At 43.1% G+C, this 16,844-nt stretch overlaps 1 protein-coding gene across 1 annotated transcript in view; it reads left to right on the top strand.

Annotated features, from left to right (window-relative positions):
• The window catches only part of CUBN (cubilin), a 267,651-nt gene extending 251,349 nt beyond the window's left edge, over positions 1-16,302 (top strand). Inside the window, exons 61-67 of the mRNA XM_037001703.2 lie at positions 2,322-2,484; positions 2,810-3,015; positions 5,433-5,577; positions 6,459-6,640; positions 9,973-10,138; positions 11,540-11,775; positions 14,187-16,302. Coding sequence (XP_036857598.2) covers positions 2,322-2,484; positions 2,810-3,015; positions 5,433-5,577; positions 6,459-6,640; positions 9,973-10,138; positions 11,540-11,775; positions 14,187-14,300 — 1,212 coding nt within the window. The 3' untranslated portion in view covers positions 14,301-16,302. The remainder of the gene's footprint in view (positions 1-2,321; positions 2,485-2,809; positions 3,016-5,432; positions 5,578-6,458; positions 6,641-9,972; positions 10,139-11,539; positions 11,776-14,186) is intronic.
• The last annotated feature ends 542 nt before the right edge of the window (positions 16,303-16,844 follow it).

Raw genomic sequence — 16,844 nt, 5'->3', positions numbered from 1 at the left:
TTGGTGTCTTGAGTGTATGAAAAGTGCCTTATACAGCCTTGTATATATAGGACCTAGCACAGCAGCCTGGTACACAGCACATAGAATAAAAATGCTTGCTAAATGAATGTGATGATAAAGGCAGCATAATTATAGTAAAAATGTAACTTGCTTACCAGAAGAAGTACAGTACCTAAAACCTGGTAAATCTACTATTCTATAAAGCGAGTTTAGATTAGCCAACTTGAGTCTCTTCTGTTAGAAAGTTACTAAAACCAGGTCTGGCAGGAGAGAGACAGTGCCATCTAGTGGTAATTTATTTTTCTGTTTATTTTGAAGTGACCATTTCTATTTTATATATTCTTAGCATTGTAGAATACTGTCAGTGGTCATGGCTGTTCTGAGGTTTATAGCAGACCATAGTTATAAATTCAGTATTGGATCTACACACACATACTTGTTTTCAAAATACCCTGAAGTGTACTTAGCTGGACAAAACTTCATTTTCTAGTAATGTTTTTGGGAGAAACCTAAATACCCACTATTTGAACATGCATTTATTAAAGGCAAATTTGTGGCAATTATTTTGGGTGCTAGTGACAAAAGGAAATGGTCTTCCCACCTGTGGAACTTACATTCTTGTTTGGGAAAAACAGAAAAAATAAATAAGCATATGTTTTGATTATAATAATAAAAAAGAATAGGAGGACGTTGGGGGAAGGCAACATTAGATAGATTTGGGCTCTCTGAGGAGGTGACTTTTGAGCTGAGAGTCCATGACAAAGAGGAGCGGTCTGTCCAAACCGCTGAGGACAGTGCTCCCGGCAGGAGGGGCGGCAGGTTCAGAGGTGTGGGCTGATATTCTGGCCAGAGGAATTACAGGAACAGGGCTGGGTTGGGGGTAGCTTTGAGCAGGCACAGGTCAGACTAGCTAAGGGCTTGCAGACTGCCATAGAACTTGGGTTTCACTTTAGGTGCATTGGGAATCCCCTGGGCTGTTCTAGGCTGAGCAGGAGCATAGTCTGATGTAAGTTTGCAGACACTCAGGCAGCTTGGTGGAGAATACTGTGGCTTCACTGTGGCTTCACTGTGGAAACAGAGCTATTAGGAGATGTTATAAGAACAAAGGTGAAGGACAAAGGTGGTGGCAATGGAGATGGAACCTCTGGGGTAGAATTTGAAAGTAGCCACAGAATAGATGTGGGGGAGGGGAAGAGAGGGAGAGGAATCAAGACTGACTGCAGTTTAGGCTTGAACCGTTTCCAGATTTAATGAAGATGTGGAGAGAACAAGTTTGGGAGGGGTGGGTAGTGGGAGAGGGGAATCAAAGCATTTTATTATTTATTAGATGTTTATGGAGTGCCTTTTAGGTGCCAGGCACTTCTGAAACCTGAGGACATAGCAGTGAACAGAACAGACAGCAGTCTGTGCGTTCACAGAATGTACTTCCCTTCATAGCAGGAGACAGACAGTAACATAAGCAGTATACCAAATTGCAAAGATAATGTGTGCTCTCAAGAACGAATACGGCGGGAATATCAAAAGGGAATGATGGGAGAGGTTACACGTTGAATAAGCTGGTCAGGGGGCTTACTGGGTGGGTGATACTTGAGTAAAGTCCTGAAGGAATGGAGGGGAACAAACCACTGGATGTGCCGGGAAGGGAGGTCCAGGCCATCAGAACAACACATGCAGCAGCCACGGAGGAGAAGACTGTCCAGTTTTCCAGAGAAGCAGGGAGAACACAGTGGTGACCATAAGATCAGGGTGGAAAGGTGAGGGGTGCGAGCCACAGCGGGTCCTATCAGGCTTGTCTGGCTGCAGTAATGGCTATGCCTTTTACACTGAGTGCATGCATGGCAAGCAGTTAGGGGAGATCTAGCAGAGCAGCGAACTGGTGCGACTTATATTTTCACTGTATCATCTGGCTGATGAGTGGAGGCCAGGCTACCGAGGGACACAGCAGAAGCAGGGTCTGCACAGGAGGCTGCAGTGAGAGTCAGCGAGCGGTCACAGCGGGTGGGTGCTGGGTGGGCTGGCGAGGGGAGAGCGGGCTGGGGTGAATGATGCCACGGGTTTGCTGATTCTAATGACACGTTATTTATAAAATCATATATTACTTCTGCAATGAGAAAAAATTTTTAGGCATCATACTAGGTTTTTACCAAAAATCATTGTAAGTCTATTCAATAGCAATTCTCTTCCTCAAATAAAACTAGCTCTAAGAACATAAGTGTAAGATTCTTAATCATGACCTGTTGCAACTTCAACATTCATTTCAGTATAAAATATGCAACTTCTCTGTGAATAATGGAGAGCGAGTGAACTATTTTTCTTCTCAGTTATATGATGGAGACAGTGAGAATGCCGACTTGGTTGGAACATTTTGTGGCTCTACTGTACCTGCTCCCTTTACCTCTTCTGGTAACTTCCTTACCGTTCAATTTGTCAGTGACATCACTGTAGAAAGGGAAGGATTTAATGCTACATATACCACCGTGGACAGTGAGTAAATTGAGACATTTTATATATTATGAAACACGTGTTTATGAACTAAAAATAATGCCATGCTTAGAGTTAAACTCAATGTTAATTCCTGTATAAGCTCAATGCCAATAAATAAATACCATGTTAATTATTCTGTGTTTAATATATGATACAAATTAGGTATAATTCATAGTCAAGTATATATACCCTAAATCCTTCATAGAATGATGTAAACATGGCTCCTTTGTGGTGGAAGGGTAGGGAAGGCAGAATTTTAAATAATGTGTGTGGGATGAAACATGAGTGAACTTGTATCATAAGTTGTTCTTTTCTCCCATCTCAGTGCTTTGCGGTGGAACATATAATGCGACTTGGATCCCACAAAGTATTTCATCCCCCAACTCTTCAAGCTTAGACTCCCCGTTTTCCATCTGTGCCTGGGTCATTGAAGCTCCTCCGCCTCATCAGGTCAAGGTAACAGTGTGGGCGTTCCAGCCTCACTCAGCGGACTGCAGCCAGAATTACCTAGAGTTCCAAGCCTCACCGCAGGTAATAATAGGATGAATGGCAGCCCATCTAGTGACCTTTAACCAGTATTTGCACAACACTTGAAGTAATGAGGGAATAATTAATTAAGTTCTCAACACTCTAAGTTGAGATGTGTTCTTTGTAGGTGTTAAGAAACTTGAATTTGGTCCTGTAGATCAGGAGCTCCCAACTACCAGGTGCATTAAGAAACGTGGGCATCTTAATAAATGCGCATGCCACTGGGTGGAATCTATGTATAGGGTGAAGTGAAGGGGTCAATGCAGAATGCAGGGAAATAAGTTAAGAGGCCATTTGGCAGCAAGCCAGTGGGACAATGTTCATGGAAACATAAGAGATAAAGGGAAAAAAAGAGTAAGTTGCCCATGGGATGCACTGTTGAGAAGACAGTTGGACACAGAAGTGTGATACTGACAGAAGGCTTGAATATTTGGGTGTCATCATCGTATGAGTGGGCAGCTGAGATAATGGCAGTAATGAGACTCCAGGAAACATATGTAGGGAGGAAGTCATGAACTGAGGATGGATACCTAGGGATGACCCAGGAATACCGAGCTTGACTCTCAGCAGTTGGAGGAGCAACTAATCTACCCCAGGTTCATTTCAAGACTGTCATATTTAAGCCCCTAGATGCTGACAACAATAGAGAATCTAGTCTATCACTTTCCAAGTTTTCAAGGTCCTCCTCATAAATTGGGGTCTCCTGGTTTGCACATGTATCTTGGTGGGGGTAGAAAAATCCAGTTTGGCTGACTCCAGTGTGGAGAGGTCTGGAAGTCCTGGCTGCTGAGTGGACACCGGGTGTGTTGAATTTTTACAGTGCGTTGACACCATACACTGAGATACATCCTGGGCCCCGCAGTGGCCACAGTGCACGGTCATCAGGATTGCCTCAGGAGCGGTTTTCAGAATGAGACCCTTTTCCCCAGCAGCACCCTTCCTGAAGGACTTAGAGCCAAGTTGAGCAAGGCCTTTGGGTTAAAGCTCTTTCAGGTTCCCACTGCTTCATGAAGCTGAGATGGTGGGGACAAGGCAGCCCTCCATTGGGGTGCAGGACCATGCTTACAGGGCACAGGGCAGCCCTGCAGTGTGACCACAGCCAGACCGGCCTCAGTAAGACCCTGTATTTGTCTTCAATGAGCACTTCCTTTTGGCCAAATAAATAAAGGAAAGAACAAAGGCTTTCAGCCTGGGTAGGTAGGGAAGAAATGTAAGAAATTGACTGCTAACTGGGAGAAACTGAAACTCCCAAGGTGTCCAAGAATAGACAGAGCAGACAGCTGAAAGGTCACGCAAGAATCCTGCCAATGATGGAAAGGTCTGTGCGGGCAGCTGGCAGTGGGTGAGCCCCTGTGGACAGTGGAGAGGAAAGCCGCTGGTGTGCAGGAATGCAAACCAGTGTTTAATGGATCGCGTAAACTGCCTGAAACCTGAAGGGCTGAGAAAGGACATGGGCTGCATAAGATGACTGTGAGGTAGGATGGCACACTTTTCTGAAGAGAAGTAACCCAAAGGGAGGTGAGTGAGAATGACGAGAAGGGTCAGCTGGAGAGCACCTCAGAGGAGACGGAGCTTTGGTGCAAGGTAGGTGCTGCAGTGAGCGGCCTGGCGAACCCCACCCCCTCCGTGCCTACTCGGTGAACTGCGGGGTGTGGGGAAAGACTGGTCTTCAGCAGCCAGCTTCAGTCAAGGCCACAAAGTGGAGAGGTCGGGGGCGTGGACAGGGGCTGGCTGACAGCGCTATTAAAGTTCAGAGGTCCAGCAGGCAAGGTCAGGAAAGGAGTAATGGCCCAAGACAGGTGGGGCGGAAGCCAGGTCAGTATCGGGAGCTGGCAGGCCGCAGGGGGAAGCAGGCCTCTCAGTGGACGTCCAGGAACACAGGGACTAGAGGCACACCTGCAGGTGAGAGGCAGCAAGTGAACTAACCTGGGGTGGGCTGTTTTTATGCGAGGACTGATAGGCGTTAGACCATCTATCCTGCTGTCTTGAGGGCTCACAAAGCCTGCGCAGGACTCACAGAGGGAAGCAGGGACCTCTAAGCAGGCATGAGGGCTGGGAGCAGTGTCAGGAGTCGGGCGGGGGTGAGGGCGGGGCTAGGAAGAAGCCCAGCAGGTCCTGCGGTGAGCCCACAGCCTCGGCAGGCCTGGATTCAGCAGGCGTGGCTGTGGCCTGGCGTGGCAGGCTAGGCTTTTTCCGTGGGCCAGCATCTGTCCCCTGGTATCAGCAGAAACTTGGCCCCGCTCTGTCCGCACCCCAGGGAATGTGCGACTTGTGTGAGTCTTGTAGCAGGTGCTTTAAACACTGTAACTAGTTTCCATCTGAATAGCTAAGCCATACTTTTATATGCAGTTTATTTTCAGCTATGCCCTATTCTCTTTTGAAACTCAATCTAATGTGATTTGGCTTCCATTTCATTTCAGAGTAGTGGCATCCCAGGAATTCGGTTCTGTGGCAGAAATGCTTCAGCTGCACCGTTTTATTCTGCCATGAATACTGCAATCGTCACTTTCAAATCCCAAGTGTTTAACAGCACCTCTAGAGTGGTTTTTTCCTATCAGATTGCAGGTGAGCCCCGGGACTTCATCTTTCACTCGTTCAGAAAAGTTGCCATATTTACAATTACTGCTAGAATTGACTCCTGTGAGTCCATCAGGGTTTGTTAACATAAACCACACCTCTATGAGGTAAGAATTTCAGGCCCAATTTAGCAAATTACTAATGCTGATTTCTGAAGAGATTAAGTATAATACTAATTGAAGTGTTCAGAATGCCACCATATTCTTTATAATTCATATAGCTAATTTAAAAATATACCAGTTATTATATTAATTATTCCACTGGACCACATATAGAAATCACTATATGTCAGGAAGTTATTTTGTAAAAACCAAGAAGCCTTGAAAGGGTTATTTGATTACTTAAACTAAGTTTATTTCTAGAGAATACTTCATCTAATGTTCATTTCAAGATTGATTAAAACAAACAAAGATACTTTGGATGTTTTTACCAGAAATGGCAAAGAACAACAATTTGCCAGTTCTATCAGAACAAATTAATTCATCGAAGGATTTAAATAGAATCTTCATACAAAACTCCGTGTTGGATGAAGTCTTTATGCCTAAAAAAAGAGCCTAAGTGTCAGCCAGTTCCCCCTATGTGATCAGAAAAGGGCAGAGAATGGCAGACTGTTCATTTGCAAAGGGGAACATTCATATCTCACTGCATGTGGGGGTGTGTTATGTTTTCAAGACACTGCTGAATTCGCTCCATTTGCCATTCACCTCTCCTCTGGGATCTCAGTTATCACACAGGGAAAGGAGAGGCTGGTTTAACTTTTCTCTAAAGTTTGTTTAAATTCAATAAGCTTTTTGTATTATTCTTTTCAGGTCAAAAGAGCACTCAATATTAGGATGCATACATTCATTATGAATTTTCTTTTCTCTAAGATTGCAACCGAGAATATAAAAAGGCATTTGGCAATCTGAAGAGTCCTGGCTGGCCAGACAATTACAACAATGGCATGGACTGCACTATTATTCTCACGGCCCCACACAACCACACCATTTCCCTCTTCTTTCATTCGTTTGACATCGAAGACTCCAGTGAATGCAGACACGATTTCTTGGAGGTAACATACTTCAGTATCATGTAAACGAATTTTTCAAAAGATAATGGATCCCTTAAGGCTTTTCACCTTTTTCTCTACTACTGCCTATCATACATCCCTTATTCAATTCACTAATTTATTCAGTATCCTTTCATTCTGTAAATATTTATGAAACATCTTCCAGATCCAGACACTAGGAATCTGGTAGGGAGCAAGACACTTAGAATTCCCTGGAGGCTCACAAGTACAATGGGTCAGACTGGAATCAGTCAGTCCCCACACAATGTGGAAGGGACTGAGTCAGCTCTGTTAGGAGCACAAGTTCAGTTCGGGGACAGAGAAGGCATCTTGAAGGAGGTGGTGTGTGAGTTCAGACTGGCCAGAGCAGAAGGATGCTGTTTTGTCAATGGGTTTCAGCCCCAGCAACTTCACTATGGATTCAGTGAGACCGAGGAATGACAATGGAACTTTCTTGGGGTGAAAGGGTTTATTACCTGGCTTGTTTTCCCAGCGAGAGGTCAAGCACTAGAATTACATCTGTATCCAACAGTCAGCAGGTCTACCGAGTGTGGAAGCAGTAGCCTAGCAGCAGGCCAGTTACATCACCAAGTAGTTTAGGTTCAGGTGAGGATCCTTGCCAGAGGAACCTTCAGTTTACCTACAGATGCCCAAGAACAAAGTGCTCATTCTGGGAGGACCATGGCACTGACGTGAAGAAGTGTGCTTTGTGTGGATATCAAAATAAAATGAAATGACACTGAAGGATTAGTCTTCTTTCCCTGATGACTGCAAGAGTTTGGGCATCTTCAGTGTTCTCGAGAGAGAGTGTTGTCTGACCAGGTGCTCGGCAGTGGCCAGGAGAATGCTGTTTCTGTCTCCCTACCACTGGGAAGCTCTAATTTGGACAAACGTGACTTTGCAGCTGCCCTTCCTCCGCCCACCCATTTCCCACTCCCTCCCCAAAACCGAGATCGTCCTCCCATGCCTGGAGCAAACAAAGCCGCACTCCCGAGCACTCACATTTGTGACTGTCCAGTGCCACCAGAAAGGTTCCCTGTGTCCTTTCTGCCCCACGCGCCCAGCGTCACTCCGAGGAGCACCACTGTGTTGCTGTCTATAGGAAAGTGTCCTGTATGAGCCCCTCACTGATGCAGATAGTGTATGGAGCTCCATGCCTGCACTTTGCCATGAAAACCCCAGGGTTTATGTGGGTGTTCTTTGCAACTTCTGTTGGAGATGTATTCATTCTTAGGAAATAAACTGCAGTACACCATAAAGATGCTCTCTTCCTCTGAGAGTTGAATTTGAATTTAAATGGTATCTGAAGCTCTCTTAATGGGCTGTTTCATGCACATGAGAATCTTCAGTAATTTTTTCAAAATGTTTGCTTGCTCCTCTGCTCTACTCCTGCTATAGAGCTTTATTATCCTGGAAAGCTGTCCCTGTAGAATGACCCTAAGTCCTTTGTTAATGACTATTTCTAACCTGCAGCATAAGAAGTGTTTGGAGGAAGCTCATGCCCTCTCCATAGGGAACACTTGCCACTAGGGAGCAGGAGCAGATGGATGTAGCAGGATGAAATGAGGGGAGAAATATGTATTACTTGTGCTGATCAGGTATTAAACTCAGACCACATACCTCACCCACCATGGAGTGTAAACATTTACATGAAGTGTAAAATAGAAACAAGGGGAGGAGGGGGGCACAGAGAAATGGCGGGTAACCCCGCCAGTTCAGAATCACAGAGTGACTGCGCTTGGTTCACGTCAAGCCTGAGCTGACAGTGGCTGATGGAGCGAACATGTCCGCTCTGCCCCTGGGTCTGGGCATGCAGGCTGGCTCCCCAGCATGGGAGGGCGAGAACCCTCCTCCTGGCTGCCCTCCTTACTCCACAGAAATGGGGCTGAAACTTCCTGTCCAATGAGCAAGGACAGGAAACTGCAGCCTCAGCCTGTAAGGTCTGGGTTTTGGTGGCAAGGCTGGCATGGCTCCCTGTCAGTCATCCCAGGGCACCTCGGCCTCCCATTGGTGTTGGCGGTAGCGGGGACAGAGCCTTCTTACTGGCCATATCACCACCCTGCGAGGCCCCACTTTGGGCTGAGTTTGGAACCTGCATTTGGGTTCAGTGCCTCCTCCGCCCCTTTCAGGGCCCTCTTTATAAAGACCCAGGGGTGACTACTGCTCTCATTGTCCCATTCCTCCAGTGAAGAGAAGAACAAGCAGGAAGTAATTAGCATGCTCACGGGAACTGCCGTCCTGTCCTTCCTCTCAGAGCATCAGCTTTCTAGAAAGGGACATGGACAAAAGAATCCAAAGCTGAGAAGAGAGGCGGCAGGCTGCGCCCTCGAGCACTGGAGACCACCGCAGCCTGCTCTGCCTTCTGGGATAGTGGCTCCTCTGTCCATAGCAAGGCCACTTTCTTTAAACAGTTTGCAGAATAATCCAAAAAGCACCAGAAAGGCACTCTTCTCTCCCACTGGCTACTACATAAACCTAAAAGTGATCTCTCCAGATCAGCACCACCCTTGTGCCTCTGAAGAAACTCGAAGACTTAAGACAACCAGCAGTTAAGTAAATGTTAAACTATGAAATGGTAAAGGGAATGGAGGAACTTCTGAGATTTTGAAAACATATTTCAATAAAATTTGCATTCACATGTGTTGAGCTGCTCACAAGTCCACACTGCCTGGATAACATTTCCTAAAATGCCCTAAGAGTCCTCCTCGGAGTAGGGCTGGTTATGAATGTGCTGGAGGTGCACTGAGGACACAGTGTGGTTACCCACACTCACACTGACTCATTTCCTGTTTTTATATATGTCTACTCCAGAGAGTGAATTAAAAAAAAATCAATTCAGTCTCAGAATATGTGTTTTTAAAATATATGTAATTGTCAGAAATTTTATAGATTTATTGTATTGTGTCCTTTTCCCATACAGAAATTCTTTTTGTTTTGAACTTTATTATAATTTGTATATTGATTTTTTTCATTGCTCCTTTATAGGCAAGCCATTTTCAATGGAGAAACCATGCACACAGTACAATAAATGACGTGTAACAGAATTCCCCAGCAGCAGAGCAGGCAATATCTGCCCCCCCGCCGTCTCCCCACCGGCATCTTTTTTAAAATTCACAGATGGGTTTTGCTCTCCAAATTGAATGTGTCCCTCTTTTGCAAGTGAATGTGACTTCTGGGTCTATCTTCAAAAAGTTCTTTATTCTTAAATACATAAAACAACAAAGCTTTTCCCAAAAAGTTGTCAAATTGTCTCATGTGTTCATGTATAGCCATAATAAATCAGAGAAGAAAGTATAATATGCTTAAGTGTAATCAATAATGACTCATTTTTAAAGGTGAGAAATGGAAGTGAAAGCAGTTCACCCTTGCTTGGCAAATATTGTGGAACTCTGCTGCCAGATCCTATCTTCTCTCAAAATAATGAACTATTCCTACACTTTGAGACTGATAGTACCACATCCAGTCATGGATATGAAATAATCTGGACCTCATCACCCTCTGGTAAGACATTTGTGTTTCATGGAACAAGTAATGTGAGTGAGAAAAACGTACGGGGTCTAATGGAAGACAGACAACTGGAAGTGAACTTATTCTTTTTATCCATCTGTACACCTGATTATTTTCTGATAAAAACAGGAATTTTTAACAATGAAAATATATAGAATCTCTTCAATCCTACTTTTTCTGATTATTTCTCTATATTACAACATATTAAAGAATACATGTTCACATAAAAGTATAGATAAGGTATGAAGATTTAAAAATTCCTTTATAAATTTTGAGCATATATATATATTATATGTATTATATCTATGTATGTATAATATTTATTTTTATATACATATGTATAAAAGAGGCTGTGCTCCTCGCAGTCCCTGTCAGTTGCTGGCAGTCCTGGAGGCTAATTGCTTTTTCAGGGAACTAAGTACCTTCCTGATTCTTGGTTGGTTGGTTAGGAAATTAGAGTCATGTAGGTATATTTTACTCAGAAGAGGAGGAATAGCTTTATAACACATAATTATACCAAAATCTTTAAAAAATAGAATAATAAAAATGACTCATTTAAAATATATCCTGCAGGACTAGAAAAGGGTTCTTCTATCAAGGCAATCATAAATAGTGAAATCTTGGCAGCTAAAGATGCTTAAAGATGATCTCCAATGCCCTAATTTTATAGATGAGAAAATAAAACACAAGTTTAATGACTTTTTCCAAATGCACAGGTAGACTGTGGCAGAGGCAGGATTAGACTTCCAGTGGGCAGCCACCAGCCCAGCACTTTTAAATTATGCCATGCAGTCTTCCTCCATAGTTCGTATGATACTGGGGTCCCCAGGGCTGTCTGTTCTAAATAACGGTAGCTTTCTTGTGCGAGTTAGCACACTGAGCAAATTCACACCAATATTTCAAGAGCTTTGGCTTTGAGCACGTCAGTTTTGGGACTATCGTTTAGAAGCCTGGTAAAGTCATTTTTATAATAAAGTAGTTACTGCCGAAACCTGCTATAACACCCTCTTTCAACTCAGCCCTGGAACTTCACTGTTAATGTTACATCACCCCTGTCATTATAATCGACTCGCTGTGTAGGAGAGCTTGACACCATCCCACCCAAGAGTACACAGCTGTGTCCTCAACCTGCGCTTTCCAAAGGCCAGTCCTGGAGAGGCTCGTCCCTGAATCAGGATGTGCAGGGAAAGAGTATGAGGTGGAGGGAGGAGGAGGCAGGCAGGGGGTGGGAGGGATGCGTGGGATGCGGCCCAAAGAAGGCGCAGAAGAAAGGTTTTGGCTTCAGCGACTCTTGCAGAGGGTCTCTGCACCTCAGGAAAATAACTGTTTTCTTGCCGGGCGAGTGGGCGGTTTCTGCTTTGCTGAACCAAATTTCCTGCACGTGTTTCCTTGCAGGCTGTGGGGGAACTCTTGAGGGAGACAGCGGCTCCTTCACCAGCCCCGGCTATCCCGGCACGTACCCAAACAACACCCACTGTGAATGGACCATCATTGCTCCTGCCGAAAGACTTGTCACCATCAGCTTTTACTTGATCAGCATCGACGACCCCGGAGACTGTGTTCACAATTACCTCATTCTCTACGATGGACCGGATGCTAATTCTCCATCGTCTGGACCATATTGTGGAGCAGTGAGTAAACAACCATTTTAAATTCCCATTTATCATTTTAGAATAATAACTCAGTATACACTTTTAAAGGCAGACACATGGAAAGTACAAAGCACAAGCCTTTTACAAATTCGGTAGTTTTCTGACCTGCGTTTTTATCTGGGGAGCGCGAGTGCCACCTAGTGGGCATTGCGTTAACCGAATAGCGATTGTTACCTACCTGGCCTGCGCGGAATCACAGGTATTTAGCGTTCGGAACTTCCATCCCCTCACACACCTACTGATTCAGAATTTCTGGGGCAGGAACCCTTGCTTTTAAAAGTTCCATATGTAATTTCAGTGCAGCGCCCAGGGCTGGCTACCCATGTTTCTTTCTTCATGACTAAAGCTATAGAAAATTAGGACACCTCGCCCCTGATTTCATCTACTTCTTGCTGAAAATGGCAGGAATTCTTGGAAGAAAATAATATTAAAGGCAGGTCTGGTGACTAATAGTGTGATTGCTTTTGTGAAGTTGTGGTGTAACAGATCTTCCCTAAACATAAGGTTAGAACTGTGATGCCGACTTGGCATTGCCGGCATCCACCCTCACTGCTCTCCGTCCCTGTGACAGCAGATACACAGCGTTCCGGTGAGCGGCATGTGCTTGCTGCTGGGACGATCTGTCTCTCGCGGTTCTCCTCTTGACTCAGTTGGATGTTCTAATTAAACTGGACAGGGAATTACATCAGCTAGAAATCTAGACTTTGATTTTTCTTAATTGAGGCATAATTGACATGTACCATTATATTAATTTCAGGTGCTCAGCATGCATTTTACTTTCTTGTGATGAGAACTTTACTGATCTACTTTCCCAGCAGTAATCTTCTAATTATGCAGTCCAGTATTAGAACTGCAGTCAGCACGCTGCACATCACCCCAGGACTTGCTTACTGTGGCGCTGCAGGCTTGCACCTTGAGCACCTTCCCCCATTTCCCTTGCCCCACCTGACGCCTGTGGCCACCACCACTGTGCTCTGTATCATGAGCTTGGTTTTGTTTTGTTTAGATTCCACATAAGTGAATAATACAGTGGGGAAACTCACACAGTATTAGTCTTTCTCTGACATTTCACTTAGCATAATGCCCTCAAGGTCCTTTCCCTGCTGTCACAAATGGCAGGATTTCCCATTAACAGTCCATGTATATTTATGTCTATCTAGCTACCTATAGCACATTTTTTTTAATGCGTTCTTCCCTTGATGGGCATGTAGGCTGTTACCATGCCATGGTTATTGTCAGTAATGCTGCGGTGAACATGGGGATGCACATATCTTGTCCAGTTACTGTTTTTATTTCTTTTGGATACATTCCCAGAAGTGGAATTGCTGGATTATATAGTAATTCCGTTTTTAATTTTTTGAGGAATCTCTGTACTATTTTCCATAAGGGCTGCACCAGTGTGCATTCCCACCCACAGTGCATGAGCCTTCCTTTTTCTCCACATTCTTGCTAATCCTTGTTATTTCTTGTCTTTTTGACAAGGTGGATAATCTGGGCTTTGCAGATAAAAGAAAACTGAGGCACCAAGAGGAGAGCTTCCTTCCATTTAAACCAGTGTTGCAATGACATTAATGTACACAACTAAATCTGTCAGGTTTTTTAAATTGTGGTGTTTACAATATTTCTCCAGTTTTGCATTATATTTCATTAATGTGGACATGGTTTCAAGTGTAGTTGTTCACTTTTTTAAATTAAAGATACAGTCAATTTCTTTAGCATGTCAAGTCCAGTAAAGTAAGTTTACTTCCAGAGTGATGGTGTTAAGTCGCTCCTTAGATAGCTAATCATGTGATGGTTTGAAAATGTTTTCTTTTATGATAAAATAAATGTAATTGTTCATTGGGAGATACCACACTCCTCTCAGTTCCAGTGTCTGACATCTGGAAACATGAAAGAATAACAGGAGAAGTTAGGAGAGTTTAAAACTTCAGTTAACTGTCCATACTAGTTTGTCATGTGGAAATTTGGGAGCAGGTTAAAATGGAAAGAAAAAGTACACAAAAGTTTCATTGAGATATGACTCACATGCCATAGAGTTCATTCACTGACAGTGTACAGTCACCAGTGTGTAGTAGAACACAGAGTTGTGTAGCTCAGGGCTTAAGCACATTCCATTTTAGAACATTTCCACCACGCCAGAGAGAAGACGCCCCTGTGACCATTAGCAACTACTTCCCTTTTTCCTCAGCCCCCCCACCTCTAGCACTATTCTGTTGTAATGTGTCTATATTAATTCTTAGAAGATTACTTCTAGACATATATGCAGGTTTACTGTAAATTCTCTAACACTTCTTTATGCAGTACTTTTTTACTAGGCTTTTTTACATTTCCAGAAAATAAATGTTCAAATTTGTGAAAATTATAATTTACTTCTTTGTCTTCAATTTTAGGACACTAACATAGCTCCCTTTGTGGCCTCCTCAAATCAAGTCTTCATAAAATTTCACGCGGAGTATGCAGGGCGCCCGTCAGCAATCCGACTGGCCTGGGCCAGCTCACTGTGACACCCCGTGCTCCTCAGCACTTCGGCTCCACCGCCTGGGCCATCAGACTTGGCACTGGCTGGGATTCTGCCATCCTCATACGTGACCTCCTGTCTGTGCCACTGAGAATAACTTGACTTTAATGTTTCTCACCAAAATACATGTGGAATCAATATTTACACATTTTGTTTTGAATGTGGAATTTGGCTTCTTTAGTCTTGGCTGCCCATGTCATCCTGAGTTCTAATATTTGGAGCTGAAATTTTTTAAGATCCTTTAAAAATCTGGAAATCATATGGCATATGTGCTGTACATTTTCAAAAGCTGATGATAAAACAGAGGTACAGTTTTCACTGTGAATATCAAATTAGGGGTAATAAACATTACTGAAGTGTACACAGTGATGCAGCATCTACTTTTAACTCTTTAAAATGTAGTCGTTTTCACTATGAATGTAAATAACTGTTCAAGCTGAATTTTAAATTTCGACTAAGCACACGACGCTTTCAGAATAGGACCTTGGGAGCCAAGCTGCCTGCATTTGAAGTTTAGCCCTACTAGCAAAGTGCTTGCTTCACATCTCTGTGCCTGTTTCCATGAGTACCGCCATGTCTATTCCAGTGTAACAACACAAGATGTGAAGTTATACAGAGTTTAAGGAATGCTTTCATAAAGTGTTATGCTGTCTTTAACAAAGAGACTTTATTTTAAATGTTTGAAGTTAAGTCTCATTAAGAACATGGGAGCAAGTGAATGGAAGAAGCTGTAGAATGTGTTACTCATCTTACTCTAATGCCCATGTGCCAGAGTAGTAACTTCTGCACAGAGTACTGAGCCACATAAATAAAATACTTTCACCATAATTGCTGCTTCCTTTAACTCTGGATTTCAATAGGTGCAACTTTATAGGTGACTTGCTATTGGAAAGAATGGTGAATGTGATAAACACCTTCAAACCCAAAGGGCCTCGACAAGCTGGAGCAATGGACTGGGGCCCTCACGGTGCAGTTTGTTGGAGGCAGATATAACATCTTGCTCTTTGATCTAAAAATGAATCACAAAGGTACAGGATATGGAGAAAGTGTAGAAAGAACTTCTGAAGTAGTATGGGAATTTTATCTGAAAGCAAAATTAAGATATGCAGCTGTCAAACAGTAAAGAAGATTTGATCTTAGACTGTGTCAGGAGAGTATGGTATCTACACGAGTCATTTTCAGTCAGAGACATACTTTCCTAGGAAGCATGTTAGAACCTCCTGACACTTCAGGACTTTTTATTTCCAATGTGCAGGGGTTGGATGGGGCCGATGACAGTGCGGGGTACGAGATGCACAGGATGGGGGTTCTATTTGTCATGACTTCCTAGTAAATTTCAACTCCATTTAATGGGGAAACTGTTAAAACTATGTCACACACTCAGCATTGTAGTACTAACATCATTAATTTTATTGAGAACTTATCTCTGTATAACATTTATTCTATGCCAGGCATCATTCTCATGTCACTCATTGAAACGGAATCCTAAGAACCATCACCCCTATTTTACAGTTGAGAAAAACAAGGTATGGAAAGTTTTATCAAATGCGAGTGACAGCCCAGAGATTCTGCCCTCAGCCACCACCCAAGCTTGAGCCTCCCTCCAGTTGGAAGGATTAGGTGTGAACTTTTAAATATGATAGTCAAACTATTTTCATGGATCTTTTGGAATTGTTAAAAAAAGATTGGCACAGTTACATGACACAGAAATAATGTTAATGCAATTGCTATTAGTTTAGTACAAACAGAGATTACACAGCATCAAAGGTCATGTTCATGAAACGAAATTTTTTACTTACTCAGACCACAAGTCATCTGTGCTATCAATTTAATGGGAAAGTTATTGAGAGAAAAATGATGTGATAATTGCTGGATATTTGATGATTCAAATTTGGTTTTCCCAATTTTAATCTAACTTTATATGTCATGTAGTAAGGAGTTTATTATAAATACAGTTTAGAGAATAAAAAAAGCTTTTTTAAAATTAATGATTTCTGCAAAAATTTATGTGAATTTACCAGTTGTCATAATCTAGTGTGCCTCATGTGGACCAGAAATCTCCCATCCTCTATCTTTGATTGGCCTACTCTGTGGGGCCACAGGGTAGGGGTAGTAGTACATCTCTCCTCGTGGGAACTATTTAAGCATATACTGTATGTAAGAATAGAGCACTGGGCAGTGATGCCGCAGAAGCAAATTAAGCTCTGATAGATACTGACTTTTCTATACAGGACTGCCTACATAATTTGCAGATCCCAATGCAAAAGGAAAATGCAGGGCTCCTTGTTCAAAAATTAGTGAATATTTCAAGATGGTGACAGCGGAACATAAAACCAAGCATAAGGCCCATCTAAGCATGGAGCTTTGTGTACCTTCACAAACTACATACCCAGGTAGCTAGCCCTGGTTTCATGTTATAAAAATATGGAACTTAGGGACACATTTCATTAAGAGCAGCACTACTAAAAGTGAAGAGAATCAGAGAACAATTATAAAGAAGTGAAAATAAATTTCTGGAAAACAGGACATG

The sequence above is a fragment of the Manis javanica genome, chromosome 2, assembly GCF_040802235.1.
Source record: "Manis javanica isolate MJ-LG chromosome 2, MJ_LKY, whole genome shotgun sequence".
Lineage (NCBI taxonomy): Eukaryota > Metazoa > Chordata > Mammalia > Pholidota > Manidae > Manis > Manis javanica.
This window is presented reverse-complemented; position numbering and strand designations above follow the sequence as displayed.